General features: G+C 42.2%; 1 protein-coding gene across 4 annotated transcripts in view; it reads left to right on the top strand.

Annotated features, from left to right (window-relative positions):
• The first annotated feature begins 298 nt into the window (after positions 1-298).
• The window catches only part of LOC102930792 (cytosolic phospholipase A2 gamma), a 49,796-nt gene continuing 32,142 nt past the window's right edge, over positions 299-17,952 (top strand). For all 4 annotated transcript variants that reach the window (XM_043527107.1, XM_043527106.1, XM_027824576.3 and 1 more), the window contains exons 1-8: positions 299-474; positions 2,370-2,510; positions 3,638-3,754; positions 4,738-4,880; positions 8,466-8,664; positions 9,293-9,410; positions 12,400-12,540; positions 15,591-15,644. In XM_043527107.1, coding sequence (XP_043383042.1) covers positions 2,487-2,510; positions 3,638-3,754; positions 4,738-4,880; positions 8,466-8,664; positions 9,293-9,410; positions 12,400-12,540; positions 15,591-15,644 — 796 coding nt within the window. In that variant the 5' untranslated portion in view covers positions 299-474; positions 2,370-2,486. The remainder of the gene's footprint in view (positions 475-2,369; positions 2,511-3,637; positions 3,755-4,737; positions 4,881-8,465; positions 8,665-9,292; positions 9,411-12,399; positions 12,541-15,590; positions 15,645-17,952) is intronic.

Below are 17,952 nucleotides of genomic sequence, written 5' to 3'. Positions count from 1 at the left end.
AGCGTAGAATGAGGTACAGCTACAAAGTGTTTCTAGGTGGAGCAGGCCAAGTAGAAGATTCTAAGGGTTACTAAAGGTCATTAGCAAAAAGCCAAGGGGTTCCAAGTTGGTGCCTTGACAAAAAGCCCAGTTGGGAAGGTCATAGCTCTGAAGTAAACAATGGGAAACATGTGTGGACCTCTGGCAGCATCCAAGGATGAGTTAATGCCTGACAATGAGCATGTGCTATCTAAGGTTAAGAATAGCTCGTATAAAAGAACTGAAGCCTAGGACAGTATAAAAGGCAGACTATCGACAGACAGAAGACAAGCAGGTGCTTGCCAGAAGAGCTGCTGGAAAGAAGTTAAAGGCTCCTGAGAGATCTGACAGCAGACAGAGGAGCAGAGCTGACTGACCAGAGCTGACTAGGAAGAAGCAGAAGAAGCAAGCAGCAGATAGAAACAAGCAAATAATACATCAAAGCCAAAGGATAGAGTAAGCCTGCTAGTTTTTAATTATAGTATTGCATAAAAGTTAAGAACTGCGGTCAGTGATTTGTTACAGTCCTGCCCTGCCCCTGTGTGGCTCCGGGAAGCAGCTGGGACCTGGAGGAGGGGGGGCACAGGGGTCTGTGTGTTGCCCTGGTCGCTCCTCCAGGTACCTCCCCCGAAGCTCCCATTGGCCACGGTTCCCAGTTTCCGGCCAATGGGAAGGTACCTGGAGGAGCGTACAGGGCAACACACAGACCCCTGTGCCCCCTAGGTCCTGGCTGCTTCCCGGAGTGGCGCGGGGGCAGGACAGGCAGGCAGGCAGGGAGCCTGCCCTGCCCCGGTGCGCACTGGGCCGGACCCGCCCCCTGAACTCCTCCTGCAGCCGAACCCCCTGCCCTGAGCCCCCTGCCCTGAGTCCCCTGCTGCACCCCGCACCCCTCCTGCACCCCAACCCCCTGCCCTGAGCCCCCTGCTGCATCCCACACCCCTCCTGCACCCCAACCCCCTGCCCTAAGCCCCCTGCTGCACCCCGCACACCTCCTGCACCCCAACCCCCTGCCCTGAGCCTCCTGCCGCACCCTGCACCCTGCCCCCCTGCCCCACCCGGCACCCCAACCCCCTGCCCTGAGGCCCCTGATGCACCCTGCACCCCTCCTGTACCCCAACCACCTGCCGCACCCTGCACCCCTCCTGCACCCCCTGGGGGCAGGGAGGGGGCAGAGTTGGGGTGGGGATTTCAGGGAAGGGGTTGGAATGGGGGCAGGGAAGGGGTGGGAAGAGGTGGGGCCTCATGGAAGGGGTGGAGTGGGGGCGGGGACAGGGCAGTGGGTGGGGGGTGGTCAGTGGTGCAGCCCTCGGGCCAATGTACTAGTTCTCATGTGGCCCTTGTGGTCATATGAGTTTGAGACCCCTGAGTTGCATTAATAAAAATATACTTTGTTTTGAAAAGAATACTGCCTGTGTCAATCACTTTATCAGAAGGTTACATACATGTCATAGAATATCAGAGTTGGAAGGGACCTCAGGAGGTCATTTAGTCCAACCCCCTGCTCAAAGCAGGCACAATCCCCAATTTTATTTGCCCCAGGTCTCTAAATGGCCCCCTCAAGGATTGAACTCACAGGCCTCGGATTAGCAGGCCACTGCTCAAACCACTGAGCTATCCCTCCCCCTGTCCTCCAAGTGTTTTCCTTGACTAACCTGGAGGCCTGTACCTTGGGAAAGGCAGATTAAGAAGGTGATAGGCTATTCCAGGGGCACCAAAGCCTATTTTTCAGGGTTACAGCATCATTATAGATATGTATCATAGAATCATAGAAGATTAGGGTTGGAAGAGACCTCAGGAGGTCATCTAGTCCAACCCCCTGCTCAAAGCAGGACCAACACCCACTAAATCATCCTGACATCCCCTGAAATGAACAGTGCCAGCTGTGTTCCACAATCCTCTCTTGGGTCAATTCCATGCGTATGCTTTCTTGAGAGGATTTGTCAAAAAACAGTGCCAATGACAACATTGGAGTGGGCTTATTTTATTTGTTTATAGCTAACTTTAAAAGAATTGGAGCTATGTGAATGTATGATGTCTCTGTTCCTTGGTAGCAAGAGGAAAATACATTAGTAACATGACAAGAATGTTCAGCAGAACCTATAAGAAATGGGAGCCCAAGTCCAGTTTAAATTCAAAAGCAGTTGGGTGTCTGGAAAAATTAATTAGGTTGGCTTGAAAATCCTAGGACTGATCTATCTATCTATCTATCTATCTATCTATCTATCTATCCTCCTGCACCTCCAATCATTAAGCAATATCATTCAGGTAATTAGGACCTAGAGTCTGATCCAGTATTTCAGCACTTCCTATGTCACTATGTTAAATGTTCATTTTCTCTCATATACTTTAAGGTAAAGGAAGAATAAATTAGATGTTGGCCTGAGCTTTTGGATTTCCTGAAAGAGGTGGAGTTTTCCTTTTTCACTGGCAGAGGAATTTAAAATTACAGGGCAAACAGGAAAGCAAAGATGGAAATATTTCATAAACACAAGGTATACCATTCCTCTTACATTTTGCAGTTTCAGAATGTACCTATTGTCTTGGAAATGCTTGATCACACTTCATATGAAGGGTACATTCACAAACAGCTCATAAAGAGTTCATAAATGATAAATAGATTTTTTAAATAAATGGCTAATCAATTATTATAGGGTCCAACAGCTCAACAGGTGGTTTTAGTCTTGGGGTATAAGCACCCATAATATCTTTTACTGATGTGCTTATCTATAATGCACACTACTCCTGTCTTTCATGAGCTTATAACATCTATTAACCATTTATTAACTAATTATAATATGAAGCGTGACCAAATAATTTCATCTCCAGCTTTTTTTTTCTAAACTATTCTGAAGTTCATTTGCTCCATTTATTCAAAGACAATGCCACATTGTTTCATTGTAGCTATGCAATACAGACTCAGGCCCAATCTTGCTATATTTGGGAGCACCTAAAATACACCCTCTGAACTGTAGGGTTCATTTTGACCAGTACTTATTTCCTATTTATCCTGTGTGATGGGGTGTATCAACCCAGCACTGGTAATGCAGGGGTTAAGAAACTGCTTTGGGCCCAAGAGGCTCCGCCCCCTCACTCTTGCTGGGCATGCTTCCAATGGAGGGAGCAGATAAAAAGAAACAGCTCAGCTCAGTCTGGCCTGGATGAGGAGGGCTCAAATGTTCGGAAGTGTCTATGAGTTTCTCAGCTGTTTTCATTGTAGTTGTAACCATGTTGGTCCCAGGATATTAGATTTTGAATGATTTCTGGTAACATGTTAACTCCTTATGTTTAACAAGCTGTACCACCTTGTATTTAGCTGCGACACTCTGAGTACCTTTCCCAGACCTTCTGAAGAGCTCTGTGGAGCTTGAAAGCTTGTCTTTCTCACCAACAGAAGTTGGTCCAGTAAAAAATATCCCCTTACCCACTTTGTGTTTCTTTCTCCTCACAGAGTTTTCCCCCCATGTTGTTCCAGTGTAGGAGAAATGTCTAAAATCTCTCTAAACGGGCTCTGGGTTCCACCTGGAACATGCTTTAACGGATTTTCTGGATCTCTGTAGATTGACCCATCTCTTACAGATTTTTGAGAGATGATACATTCTCTTGACATTTTTTTTCACAGAGTGAAGGTAAAATCCGAATTTCCCGTGAGCTCTCAGAAGGGGAAAAATTAGGAACAAGCAACAGAAAGGTGCGGGTGAAGAAATGCCTGGATAGCCTGGGGATTCCCTGTAATCTGGTAGGAGTCAATTAATGTCTTATAGAATTGTACAGGAATATATAGGACATTGACAATGGTAACGAATACTCATACAGAGCTGGTGAAAATATGTTCATCAAAAAGTTATGGGTTGTTGGGTTTTTTATTTTATTTTATGTTTTTGTTTGTTTTGTTTTCTGGTTTTATTTTAAAGGCTTTTAGAATAAAACAAACTGAAATAAATGGGACTTAAGTGAGTGGCTAAAATTAAGTGCATGTTTAAGTGCTTTGCTGAATTGGGATGAACTTAAATACACGTTTAAATATAAATGATGGATAGAACAGGCTGGGAAATATATTTTATTTTCAGAGGGAAAAAAGAAAAAAAAATTCATTTATATTGAATTTTTTCACAGATTCTTTTAAAACCTAAAACCTGATTTTTTCTGTTTCCTAAAACTAAGTATATTGTATGAGGTGTGTGCGTATATACATACGGCAGTTTTTTATTGTTAAACAATGATTTTTTCCAGGTTTTGGGCAAAACCCTAACAAATATCAATAAAAATGTTCCTTTTAATAAAAAATACATTTTTCATCCCCCAAACTCCAAAACAAAACAAAACAAAAAACCTTGTTCAAAAATTTTCCAGCAGTTCTGACAATTAACAGTAGTTATGCTACATGGAATACATAATACACACACACATCATCTATTATAACAGCTATTGGAGTTATTCTTGAAGAAGTAGAATTCAGGAAAGCTTGTGAATAAAGTTACTCATGGAAGTTGTCTCATTCAAATCAGTGTAAATAAAGAAATGTAAATAAAGACACTCCCAAATGTAAATGCTTGCAGAATTGGATCCTACAAAATATTCTTTCAAATTCCATAATGGGGGATATCCTAGGTGGGAATGGCAGGTGTTTGACTGCAGATGCCGTGAAAGTAACTTAGATGAGCAATGGCGGTTCCTCAGTAATCCCAGTTTATATGTTGTTGAGTCTTTTCCCTTCCTCAGGATGATGTGCCCAATATCGCCATCCTGGGAGCTGGTGGAGGTCTGCGGGCCATGATCGCCCTTCATGGAACCCTGCAGGAGCTACAAAAGCATAGTCTCTTGGACACCATCATGTACCTGTGCGGGGTCTCAGGTTCCACTTGGTAGGTGCATGTCAAGAGATGTGGTGAATGAAAGTGTGTCCCTCTGTAGAACTGACAACCAGGGGAAATTATTGCTATTGTTATTATTAACGAAAGGATACGCTGGGTACTTCATCATCAATAGGAGAAAACTGTCTGTCCATTTCCTGAGAAGATGAGAATGGGTGAGTATGCCAACATGTTACCCGCACAATCTAGGGCACCATACCTTTACCCTACCATGGGCTCAAGGCATAACCCAGTTAATTTAGTCACCCCAAACTTTTCCATCCTGGGCTCGGGGGATAAGGCACCCATGCTTACCTGTCCTGGGCTCAGAGCGAAACCTAATCAATTTATGTACCCTCCCTTACCCGTCTTGGGTCCAGGGAATAATCTTCAGTGGGTTTATGGGACTTTTTACCAGTAAAAGAACCTTACACAGTAATGTCCTTAACTTCTATTTATGAACAGTTAACAAAACAGAATACACAAGCTACGCATACAATTCTCACCACTCCTAATAAGGCAAATGAACATTTCGTGATGGCCAGTCAAGATTAGAAGTTTCAGGGCTCCAGCTTCTGCATGGTATGGTCAGTAGAGTGCTGAGGTCTGTCATCTCTGATCTTGAGCTGTGTCCTGGAGTTAGGTTCCAAAGAACTTCCCTTTGGACCTCAGTTTATATGCTTAAAACTTGGGTCCTACTTACCTGTACCTAAACCAATCATTTTAAACTAAACAGTATTTTTCACCAATCCTGGTCCATTATGAAACAATTATTTAACCAATCATACCCCATCACCTTAGTTGATTTAAATCTTTCAAAATTATTTATGCAACATACAGAAACAATTAAAGAAATAGACAGAGACCATACAGAGAAACAATAGAGAAGTAGGGACCATAATGGCAAAACAATAGAAGTATAGATTTCACCATCACAACTGTTGGTAAGTGGTTTCTTGCCAGACCGAATACTATAAAACAAAGTTGTCTATAAGCATCCTAAGATCTGTTTATTTATCTGGCAATGATGGGTACTATTAGGACAGGAGTGCCTTCTTAACAACCCAATATTATATTTTTTGATGCAAATTAGATGGGACATGACTCCCTGGTTCTTAGCTCCTGGTGGCTGTTGTCCTATGGCTGTTGCTTCTTACTACAGAAAGGCCTTGGCCTACATACATTGCAATGTAAGCCCAGGGTTCAAACTCAGACTCAAACTCAATACCTCTTCCATCTACACACAAATCATGCGAACCCAGAGCAAGGATCGTAGGACTCCATGAGGGTGGGGGGGTCTGAGCATGAGTCAGGTGAGGACCAGGATTCAGGACTAATTGCTTTGCAGTGTAGACACAGTCCCACTGGACTCATGCTCTGGGAGTCAACCAAAGATGACCCACAGGCCAACTTCCTTTGTCCTCTTGACAGTCAAATTTGGTAGACCGTGAAGTTTTCCCACACTGAAGCAAGAACAAAGGGCTAATGCAGCCACGTTTTGGGAGCATGCTAGAAAGTCTGGGATATGGGTGGCTGAATTCAGTCCCACATAATGCAGTGTAGACTCTAGAGCCCCAGGTTGTGACCAGGAGTTTAACAATTCCAAACCTGGGGTTACACATGAGTCTAGATGCTCAAGTCTCAGATTAACAGATCCAGAGCCTGCTAACCTGATTTATACGAACATTGCTGTATGTACATGCCTTTTAAGTCTGACCCTTCTAAGATTTCTACATGGGCAAAAGTGACAGGGGCCCAGCCCTATAGTTCTAATTTAGTATTTATAACTCTTACAGTGTCATTGTGAATCTCTTGAATTCTGGTGTTTCCCTTAGAGCCCAAGCTCCATCAGTCATGTGATTTTTGTGAGTCTCACAGCTCATCTAGGCTATAGAGGCACAGCTGTGCCACTGCAGTTTAGCTGCTGTGGAGGGAGGGGTTCTCCCGTCAGTATAGGGAATCCAGCTCCTTGACAGGCCATAGCTAAGCTGACAGAAGAATTCTTCCATCCACCTAGCGCTGCCTACACAGGGACTTAAGTTAGCTTAAATATGGCACTCCGAAGTGTGGATTTTTCACCCCTTGAGCAACACAGTCATGCTGGCGTAACAGTCTAGTGTAAACCAGGCATCAGCTTTCATTATTTTATGAAGCATACATGTCTGTCTCTGGTGGTTGTGGAGAAAAGCTTGGAAATGTGAACCCTACCAGCTCAAATGACAGAAGGCAAGTGAAAGGAACCCAAGTTTTTAAAATAAATCTCATGATTTTTAAGCCAAACTTGGGATTTCCTGTGACCTGACGTGACTTTTGGCATACTTGTAGTTTGCATTAGTGCTGAAATCAGGATAGCAGAACAGTGCCTACTACTTTCTTTGTCCCTTTTTCTTCAGTTGAGAGACTGTTATTTTAGTTGTGGTTAAAGAGAGGCAGAGTGTGAACAATGGTTTGCGCCATAGGAAAAGTGAGAAATGCACATAACTGGTGTTTGTTAAACTGGAACAAGTGACAGGGTGTAACACAAGATGGGGATAACCAGGTGGAAAAGAGACAACAATGGTCACAAGTTTGTAGGATAGGGTGGAGAGTTAGTTTCTCAATGGAAAAGGAGACTGTGTCCTTCAGAACATCCAGCTAATCTAACAGGGCCACATACTGATAGCCTTGCTCACAATGAGTAGCAGTTGACACAGGACCCTAAGGGAGTTAGGCATTCCGTTGGTGATGCAATTCAATGGGAGACTGATACCAGTGGTGCCACAAGTACTCCTTTTCTTGATACCAGTGGGTGACTTCCTAATTATCGGTTTCAGAGTAGCAGCCGTGTTAGTCTGTATTCGCAAAAAGAAAAGGAGTACTTGTGGCACCTTAGAGACTAACCAATTTATTTGAGCATGAGCTTTCGTGAGCTACAGCTCACTTCATCGGATGCTGTAGCTCACGAAAGCTCATGCTTAAATAAATTGGTTAGTCTCTAAGGTGCCACAAGTACTCCTTTTCTTTTTCCTAATTATCATAATTACTTATCTGCCCCACATTAACATAGTATCTGAGCACCACTGTATTTATCTCCATAACATCCCTGTGAGTTAGGAAAGTGCCTGTATCCCCCTTTTCCTATGGGGAACCAAGGTTACAATCTCTGGGAGAGCAGGGAGCAGAACCCACATTTCCTGAGTTCTAGGCAAGTGTCCTAACCACTGAACCATCCTTCCCCTCCCAGACTTTCCCACTGAAGTCAATGTTAGGGTGAAAGAGTCATCATAGGCAGGACAGATCTGTGGATGTTACAGATATCCTGAATGTAACCAGAGCTGTTCAAACTCTGTGTCATGGCCCTGTGTATTGCTAATGGAGATTCCCCATTTGCTCAACCTGGTAAGGACCGGGGGATTTGGATTTTATCTCTGCTGATGCTGTGGCTTTCCACAGCAGCCATCCAGACAGCCATGTGATCCTTGGGGGTTACAAATGCATTGCCATGATAGAACAATAAGTGAAAATATTCTAATAAATAATTATGCAGACATTGAAAGGGCTGGGGAAAATTGCCCATATCCTGTTCCCCTTGCAATGTGTGTTTTGTCTCTGTAATAGGTGTATGTCATCTCTCTACAAAAATGGGGACTGGGCAGAGAAATTGCAGGCCTTGGAGGAAAGTATGTGTGCTAGACTTTCCAAATACACCTGGAGCATCCCAAAGGCAACGAAAATGCTACTCGAGGCGGCTGAAGATGAAAATTACTCCCTGACTGAGTTCTGGGCCTACACTGTGGTCTATGGAATGTTACATGAGGTGGGTGAAAAACTTTCCCTTTTGTAACTTTCTAAGGTCCCCGTCTAGCCCCACTCACCTACCTACCCAACCTTATGACTTGGGATTGCACGTTGATTTGAGTCCACACAGGAAAACAAGAGGGCTTGGACCCAAGTTGCTGTGGCACACCGGCTCTGACCTACCCCTCTATTAAGGACCTAAGACCTTGGGTCCTGAGTGCATGCTGAGCCAAGTCAGACTGATTTTTGTGTGCAGAGAAACGGGTCTTGGGCTCACACCTGAGTCAGACCCTGGGCTTAGTGTATAGAACTTCCCTCAGGAAGTCTGCAGGGGAAGTGAGGATTAAGTCTTAGGCTAATGGCTTGACCACTTAGTCATTGAGGAAGGTTTATTCTCATAAATAAATAAATGCTGAGTGGCTCCACTGAATTCTGTGGAGTTACTTGAGTTACTTCATCTATACACTTGGGTGACTGAGGGCAAACTCCACATCTGTCTAGCTATCATCTCAGCATGTGGAAATGTGTTGGCGCCCTGAGCTCAGGCTTGGACTGAGCTGTCAGGGCAGAGACTATAGGCAATGTTACAATCACAGTTTAAAAGTAGGAGTGTGTTTGTCTGAACTTATAAAATCTTGTCTGTACAGCTGGACAAGGGACACTTGTCTGAGCAGCGGAGTGCTTCTGAGAACGGACATAACCCCTATCCCATCTATGCAGCAGTGGATGAGCGAAGTTTTTCCAAAGTAACTGAATACTCTCCAGGTAAAAACAAACAACCAAATCTATATGTAATCTCAGTGTAAAGAAGCCTGTCATTTATTTCACCTCCATACAACTCCTCGAGGCAGCAGAGATGTTGAGGTTGTCTTTAGAGCTGATTGAAAATGAAAAAACAAATTGTGAAAAAAAATAAAAAAATTTAAATCTTTTTTGTTCACCAGGATTATTAATGGCCCCTTTTTCTTGTTGCATGACATTTGTTTCCTTTGTTTCCCCTAGAAATTGTATCAAAACATAGAATCAATCATAGAATCATAGAATATCAGGGTTGGAAGGGACCTCAGGAGGTCATCTAGTCCAACCCCCTGCTCAAAGCAGGACCAATCCCCAATCAAATCATCCCAGCCAAGGCTTTGTCAAGCCTGACCTTAAAAACTTCCAAGGAAGGAGATTCTACCACCTCCCTAGGTATCGCATTCCAGTGTTTCACCACCCTCCTAGTGAAAAAGTTTTTCCTAATATCCAACCTAAACCTCCCCCACTGCAACTTGAGACCATTACTCCTTGTCCTGTCCTCTTCTACCACTGAGAATAGTCTAGAACCATCCTCTCTGGAACCACCTCTCAGGTAGTTGAAAGTAGCTATCAAATCCCCCCTCATTCTTCTCTTCTGCAGACTAAACAATCCCAGTTCCCTCAGCCTCTCCTCATAAGTCATGTGTTCCAGACCCCTAATCATTTTTGTTGCCCTTCGCTGGACTCTCTCCAATTTATCCACGTCCTTCTTGTAGTGTGGGGCCCAAAACTGGACACAGTACTCCAGATGAGGCCTCACCAATGTCGAATAGAGGGGAACGATCACGTCCCTCGATCTGCTCGCTATGCCCCTACTTATACATCCCAAAATGCCATTGGCCTTCTTGGCAACAAGGGCACACTGCTGACTCATATCCAGCTTCTCATCCACTGTAACCCCTAGGTCCTTTTCCGCAGAACTGCTGCCTAGCCATTCGGTCCCTAGTCTGTAGCTGTGCATTGGGTTCTTCCGTCCTAAGTGCAGGACCCTGTACTTATCCTTATTGAACCGCATCAGGTTTCTTTTGGCCCAATCCTCCAATTTGTCTAGGTCCCTCTGTATCCTATCCCTGCCCTCCAGCGTATCTACCACTCCTCCCAGTTTAGTATCATCTGCAAATTTGCTGAGAGTGCAATCCACACCATCCTCCAGATCATTTATGAAGATATTGAACAAAACCGGCCCACATATTTTAATTTGATTTTCTTTAACAAAATCTTGATTTTCAGTAAGAAAAGAGTAAGTGAAACAAAACCTTAAAAAAATTCCTTAAAATATCAGTAAAACTATGGCAGAAAATTTCACAAAACAGGGAAAATCCAGGTAACATTTAAGACTGCTGGGAATAAGTTTTGTTCAAACCTTTTTTGAGAAAAATTCAAACTCACTCTTGTTTTCTTTTTTCCTTTCTCCTGTTTTGGAAAATCTTTCTAGGTGGAGACACACTTTATTTATTATCTTATTTACTTATTTAGATTTAACAATATAAAATTATGTGTCTTGAAGCATCTAGGAAGCTAACAGAATTAATAACACAGTAAAATTCCTGGAGCATGAAAGAATAATTTCACAAGAAACTCACCAGCCATCACTCCATTCACTGATAGGTATGACTTGAGCTGATCAAAAATGATCCAACAAAGTCAAAATTTTTCATGAGTATAGGTCAGTTTTGACCCCCCAAAAAATCATTTAGAAAAATACTGAAATGAAGCCTTTCAATTTTTAGTTTCAAGAAGACATTTTGTTTCAAAATTAATTTTACTTTAAGTTTTATAAAAAATAAATGAACATGAAATAAAAAGTCAAAATCACAATGAAACTTTTTTGACTGACCAAACTAAAATTGTCTTGAACACTTCTTTTTGCAGGGAATTTTTAGTTTAGATTTGTTTTCATTCCAATTCAGAACAAAACCAAATTTCACAAATGTGGAGTTTCCCTCCAAATGGAAAATAACAGCTTCTGCACAGCCCTAGATGTGCCCAGAATTTCTCTTATATTTTGGACGGTTTAGAACCAGGTGGTAGCTCACACATTTTGGGGAGGTGCTAAGGGACTAAGATGTGGGAAGTACCAATTGGAGGAATTGTAGATGAATTAGGGATCACATGGGCCTTCTGGAACACTGAGAGAACTCTGCATTATGGGGCATCTTGGAAGATAGCATGACGTTCATAATGGGAGAAGGTAAGGTAGGAGATGAGGATGTAGGGAATTCAATGGTGAAGCAAAGGGGATGATCAAGTCAAGCTGGGAGCAATATTTTCAATAAATTGTTTTTTCACTAAAAATGCATTTTCAGGCCCCTTTTTGTTGAATTCAAACATAATGAATAGTTTCAGTTGGGGAAACAAATTTTAAGTGTAAAACATTTTGTTTTTACTGTTTGATTTCAAATGGTCTTTTAATTTCAAATGTGGTCATTAAGAAAAATGAAAACAGATTAATCAAGGAGGAAAGAAATGAGTCAACTAAAATGTTTTGTGGGACGTGAAATGAATAAAACAAAACAAAGTTTCATTTTCTGTCAACTCAAAATGATTTATTTATTTACTTTTTAACTTGGTGAAAAATTAGGTTGTTTTTTCAGTTTGAATCAAACTAGATATTTCTCCAGAGTTTTTGGTTCAGCCCCTGAATTAAAAATTACATTATTTGCTCAGCTTTAGTGGTAAGAACTCTGAACTGAGACACAGGTGGTGTGGGGTTGTAGTTGGAGCCTGGGAGGTGAGGACCAATGGCTTCATACAGAATGTGAATAGGAGTCAAGGAGGAATATGAAGATGGGACAACATGGATGGGAAGAAACTTTATTAATGCAGATGTTGTCTGAAGCACGCTTACATTCCCCTGAGTTATGGATATCTCATGCCACCCTTTCCTGCTGATTCACCTGCAACCTCAAAACTCTTGCTGGGCTTTGTTTCCAAACTCTTTCTTTTTATTTTTCAGCATCCTGGTTTGAGTTCACCCCCCATGAAGCCAGCTTCCTTGGCTATGGAGCAAGTGTACCCATGGAATACTTTGGAAGTGAATACAAGAATGGGGAACTAAAGAAGCAGAAAGAAGAGAAAAGCATGAGTTACCTACAAGGTGAATGATCATGCCCCTTCTTCTTAGGAGATGGAGACAATTGACACAATTGAGCCTGGTTAGATGCATAGATATCGGAAATAAACCACGGAATACTAAAATGGAGAAATATTTACATATATTAGAGAGCTTTTATGTAGTCAGTTGAGTGGGGTAAAAACCAGTTTTCATAAGCCATAAAAAATTTTGCGTATCAAAAGAAATTCCTTTCCTAAATCAGAACAAAAAAACAAAATTATTTTTTTTCGCAAACTGAAAATAAAAAAAATGTTTTGGTTCAGGTGTGTCAAAATATTTCATTTAAATGAGAATATAAAAACAGCCACAATGAGTCAGATCAAAGGTCCATCTGGACTAGTAGGTCCATCTAGCCTCGTATGCAATCTTTCGACAGTGATCAATGCCAGGTGCTTCAGAGAGAATGAACAGAATAGTCAATCATTGAGTGATTTGTCTTCCTATTGTCCACACCCAGCTTCTGGCAATCAGAGGCTAGGGACACCCAGAGTATGGGATTGCATCCCTGCCCATCATGACTAATAGCCATTGATGGACATCTCCTCCATGAACTTATTGAAATCTTCTTTAAATCCCGTTATACTTTTGGCTTTCACAAGATCCCCCAACAACAAGTTCCACAGGTTGATTGTGTGTTGTGTTTTTGTTTTAAACCTGCTGCCTATTAATTTCATAGGGGGTCCCCTGGTTCTTGTGTCATGTGCACGGATAAATAACACTTCCTTATTCACTTTCTCCAGACCATTCATGATTTTATAGAACTCTAACATACCCCTCTTAGTCACCTCTTTTCCAAGCTGAAAAGTCCCAGTCCTTTTAATCTTTACTCATACTGTATCTGTTCCATATCCTTAATCATTTTTGTTGCTCTTCTCTGTACTTTTTACAATTCTAATATATATTTTTTGAGATGGAGGGACCAGAACTGCACACAGTATTCACGGTGTGAGTGTACCATGGATTTATATAGTGGCATTTGATACTTTCTGTCTTATCTAGCCCTTTCCTAATGAATCCCAACAGTCTGTTAGCTTTTATGACTGCCACTGTACACTGAGTGGATCTTTTCAGAGAATTATCCACAATGGCTCAAAGAGCTCTTTCTTGAGTGGTAACAGCTAATTTAGATCCCATAATTTTGTACATATAGTTGGGATTATTTTTTGCAAAGTGCATAACTTTGCATTTCTCTGCAATTAATTTCAAATGTTTCATTTCAGTTTTGACCCTTTTTATTTTTTACTTTTTCTTTACTATAATTAAATTAAATTTTAAAGTGTTCTTTTTAAAGAAAAAACAAAAAACAGTTTTTATTTATAAAAAAGTAAAAATGAAACAATTTGAAACTTTATTCAAAAAAAAATCATGTAAAAAATTCATCCAAACTGACTCTTTTTGATCAACAGTTTAGGTTTGATTGAATGGAATTTTCTCCACAAGTGTTTCAGCAGAAAATCTCAACCAACTTTAGCACTTTTCATCCATAGCTCTTAAAGCACTTTTTCTGATTATCAATATGTGCATTGTACAGGTGGGGAAAAATGACATAGGAAGGGAAAATGACTCAAGTCACAACTGGGAAGTCACTCGGTGCAGTAACGGGAGATAAGGTTTAGGAACCAAGGTATCCTGATTCTCAGAGTGGTGCCCAATTAAGTAGACCATTCTGCCTCCTTTGAAGCTATGTCTACACTAGCACTTTTCTTGGTAAAACTTTTGTCTGTCAGGATGTGGAAAAAAAATCCCTTTGACCAACATAAATGTCAACAACAAAACTACCCGTGTGGACAGTGCTATGTTCATGGTTTATGCCGACGGAAGAGAGCTGTCCCATCGGCATACAGCAGCTACATGGGAGACCTTACAGCAACATGGCTGCAGCAGTACAGCTGTGTCTCTCTAAGGTCGCTCTAAGGTCTCTAAGGTCTCTAGTGTAGATATAGCCTGAGTTGATCACCCATGTTTGTGTTGCTTGGCCTTTTCTGCTCATTTGAAAACCCAGCCTTACCTTCTAGGGATTTTAAAAGGAGTTAGGTGCCCAAATCCCAATTTCATTGGGAATTGGGCATCTAATTACCTTAAGCTCCTGTGTAAATCCAAGCAGTAATTTTTTATTGCTCTCTAAAGGAAATGGGTCAATTTCTACTCTGTTACACCTCAGAGTAACTTCATTGACTTGAATAGATAGTCTTGTGGTTTACAGTAGTGTAACTGAGGTCAGAATTTGACCCTTTGCTACATTTTGGGCCATCTGGAGGACAGTCCATTGGATACTGGTGAGGAATCTAATTAATGAATAACCTTAATTACCACACTCCCATATGTGGTCGCAATATGGAACCATTACATGTTCTCACAGTTTGGTCTTCTGAGGATTGTGAGACTTTTGTTTAATTCTGGTTGCTGGGTTTAGTGTGTGGGTCTTGGGTAGTGTTTGTGGCTAGTGGTTTGCAGGAGGTCAGATTTGATGATCTCATGGTCCCTTCTGCCTCAAGGTCTATGACTGCAGGACTTTATGATCTATGGTATGTGTTTCTTTGGTTGTATTTCTTGACCCAAACTAGAGTCCTCCTTACATAGCAGAATGGTTCTTACCATGGAACTAGTAATTTTGGGGATTTCTCTCCCCACACTCTGGAAAATGGGATAATATATTTTTTAAATACTGTGAAAATGTTCAGTGGAAATTTTTTGACTTTTCAGAAAAGAAAGGAAAAGAAAACCCCTCACAATAAAAATGTTCAGCGCAAAAGCAGTGAAAACCAAATCCTTTTGAAAACCAAAAAACATTTCAGTTTTTAGCCAATACATAAATAAATTAATACATAAAATAAAAAATAAAAAAAGTTTCTAATGAAAAAAACCCTTTTCATGAAAGCAGACATTTTACTTGACATTTTCATTTTAACAAAAACCCCAATTTTCTATAAAAAAATAATGTGAAGAAAATACTGTTATGATCAACCCTAAGTAGAACCTGTGTAAGTGAACAGCTTCAAATCCTTTTATACTCTTTTCCTTCTTGTTTTCAGGTTTGTGGGGAAGTGCCATTGGCAGCAAAACGGAAAATGAAAAAGTAATAAAAGGTATGCCAGTTTCTGTCCTCATAGCACACTGGCGTCAGAGCTCAGGTCCTCAAGTTTGTTCTGGATGGGACTCTCCAGAGTGGAGTCTTCTTTATCAACTCCAGAACTAGCTTCCTGCACTGCTCTAAAATAACCCGCTGTAAGGACTTTTACAGCACAAGGCAAACTGCATCTCTTTGTGTGTGCTGCAGAATGTGAGGATGTTTTGTGTTCTGCAGACTTTTTTTATTTAGTTATTTATTCTATTTTAATTCATGGCAAAAGTTCTTAGACTGGCTGTTTTAAATTTTTATTAGAGGAGATCAGAAAATCACAAATTTTGGTGGGAAAAATGCCCAACTTTTTCTAGTTGAAAAATAGTAAAATAAGTTTGAAAATTGGGATTTACTCCACTTTTCTCACATCTTTTTATATTCTTCCACATGCGACTTTCCCCAGTGAGTTAAAAAAAAAGAGGACGATGAGTACAAAAGGGAGAGAGAGATTGTGAAATGCAGTGAAAATTCAAACACCAAAAATAGAAAAATGATATGTTTTGGTTTCTAAAAAATGAAATAAAGTGTCATCTTACACTGTTTTTTCTTTGTTAGGGTATGTCTACACTACGAAATTAGGTCAAATTTATAGAAGTCGGTTTTTTAGAAATCGGTTTTATATATTCGAGTGTGTGTGTCCCCACAGAAAATGCTCTAAGTGCATTAAGTGAATTAACTCGGCGGAGCGCTTCCACAGTACCGAGGCTAGAGTCGACTTCCAGAGTGTTGCATTGTGGGTAGCTATCCCACAGTTCCCGCAGTCTCCGCTGCCCATTGGAATTCTGGGTTGATATCCCAATGCCTGATGGGGCTAAAACATTGTCGCGGGTGGTTCTGGGTACATATCGTCAGGCCCCCGTTCCCTCCCTCCCTCCGTGAAAGCAAGGGCAGACAATCATTTCGCGCCTTTTTTCCTGAGTTACCTGTGCAGACGCCATACCACGGCAAGCATGGAGCCCGCTCAGGTAACCGTCACCGTATGTCTCCTGGGTGCTGGCAGACGTGGTACTGCATTGCTACACAGTAGCATCAACCCCTTGCCTTGTGGCAGCAGACGGTACAGTACGACTGGTAGCCATCCTCGTCATGTCCGAGGTGCTCCTGGCCATGTCGGCCAGGAGCGCCTGGGCAGACATGGGCGCAGGGACTAAATTTGGAGTGACTTGACCAGGTCATTCTCTTTAGTCCTGCAGTCAGTCCTATTGAACCATCTTATGGTGAGCAGGCAGGCGATACGGATTGCTAGCAGTCCTATTGCATCATCTTCTGCCGGGCAGCCATGAGATGTGGATGGCATGCAGTCCTTCTGCACCGTCTGCTGCCAGCCAAAGATGTAAAAGATAGATGGAGTGGATCAAAACAAGAAATAGACCAGATTTGTTTTGTACTCATTTGCTTCCCCCCCTCCCCCGTCTAGGGGACTCATTCCTCTAGGTCACACTGCAGTCACTCACAGGGAAGGTGCAGGGAGGTAAATCTAGCCATGTATCAATCAGAGGCCAGACTAACCTCCTTGTTCCAATAAGAACAATAACTTAGGTGCACCATTTCTTATTGGAACCCTCCGTGAAGTCCTGCCTGAAATACTCCTTGATGTAAAGCCACCCCCTTTGTTGATTTTAGCTCCCTGAAGCCAACCTTGTAAGCCGTGTCTTCAGTCGCCCCTCCCTCTGTCAGAACAACGGCAGACAATCGTTCTGCCCCTTTTTTCTGAGCGGACGCCATACCACGGCAAGCATGGAGGCCGCTCAGCTCCCTTTGGCAATTAGGAGCACATTAAACACCACATGCATTATCCAGAAGTATATGCAGCACCAGAACCTGGCAGAGCGATACCGGGCGAGGAGGCGACGTCAGCGCAGTCGCGTGAGTGATCAGGACATGGACACAGATTTCTCTGAAAGCATGGGCCCTGCCAATGCATGCATCATGGTGCTAATGGGGCAGGTTCATGCTGTGGAATGCCGATTCTGGGCTCGGGAAACAAGCACAGACTGGTGGGACCGCATAGTGTTGCAGGTCTGGGACGATTCCCAGTGGCTGCAAAACTTTCGCATGCGTAAGGGCACTTTCATGGAACTTTGTGACTTGCTTTCCCCTGCCCTGAAGCGCATGAATACCAAGATGAGAGCAGCCCTCACAGTTGAGAAGCGAGTGGCGATAGCCCTGTGGAAGCTTGCAACGCCAGACAGCTACTGGTCAGTTGGGAATCAATTTGGAGTGGGCAAATCTACTGTGGGGGCTGCTGTGATGCAAGTAGCCCATGCAATCAA

The sequence above is a fragment of the Chelonia mydas genome, chromosome 13 (assembly GCF_015237465.2).
Source record: "Chelonia mydas isolate rCheMyd1 chromosome 13, rCheMyd1.pri.v2, whole genome shotgun sequence".
In the NCBI taxonomy this organism is placed as follows: Eukaryota; Metazoa; Chordata; order Testudines; family Cheloniidae; genus Chelonia; species Chelonia mydas.
Note: the sequence above shows the minus strand (reverse complement) of the source record. Positions and strands in the feature narration are given on the sequence as shown.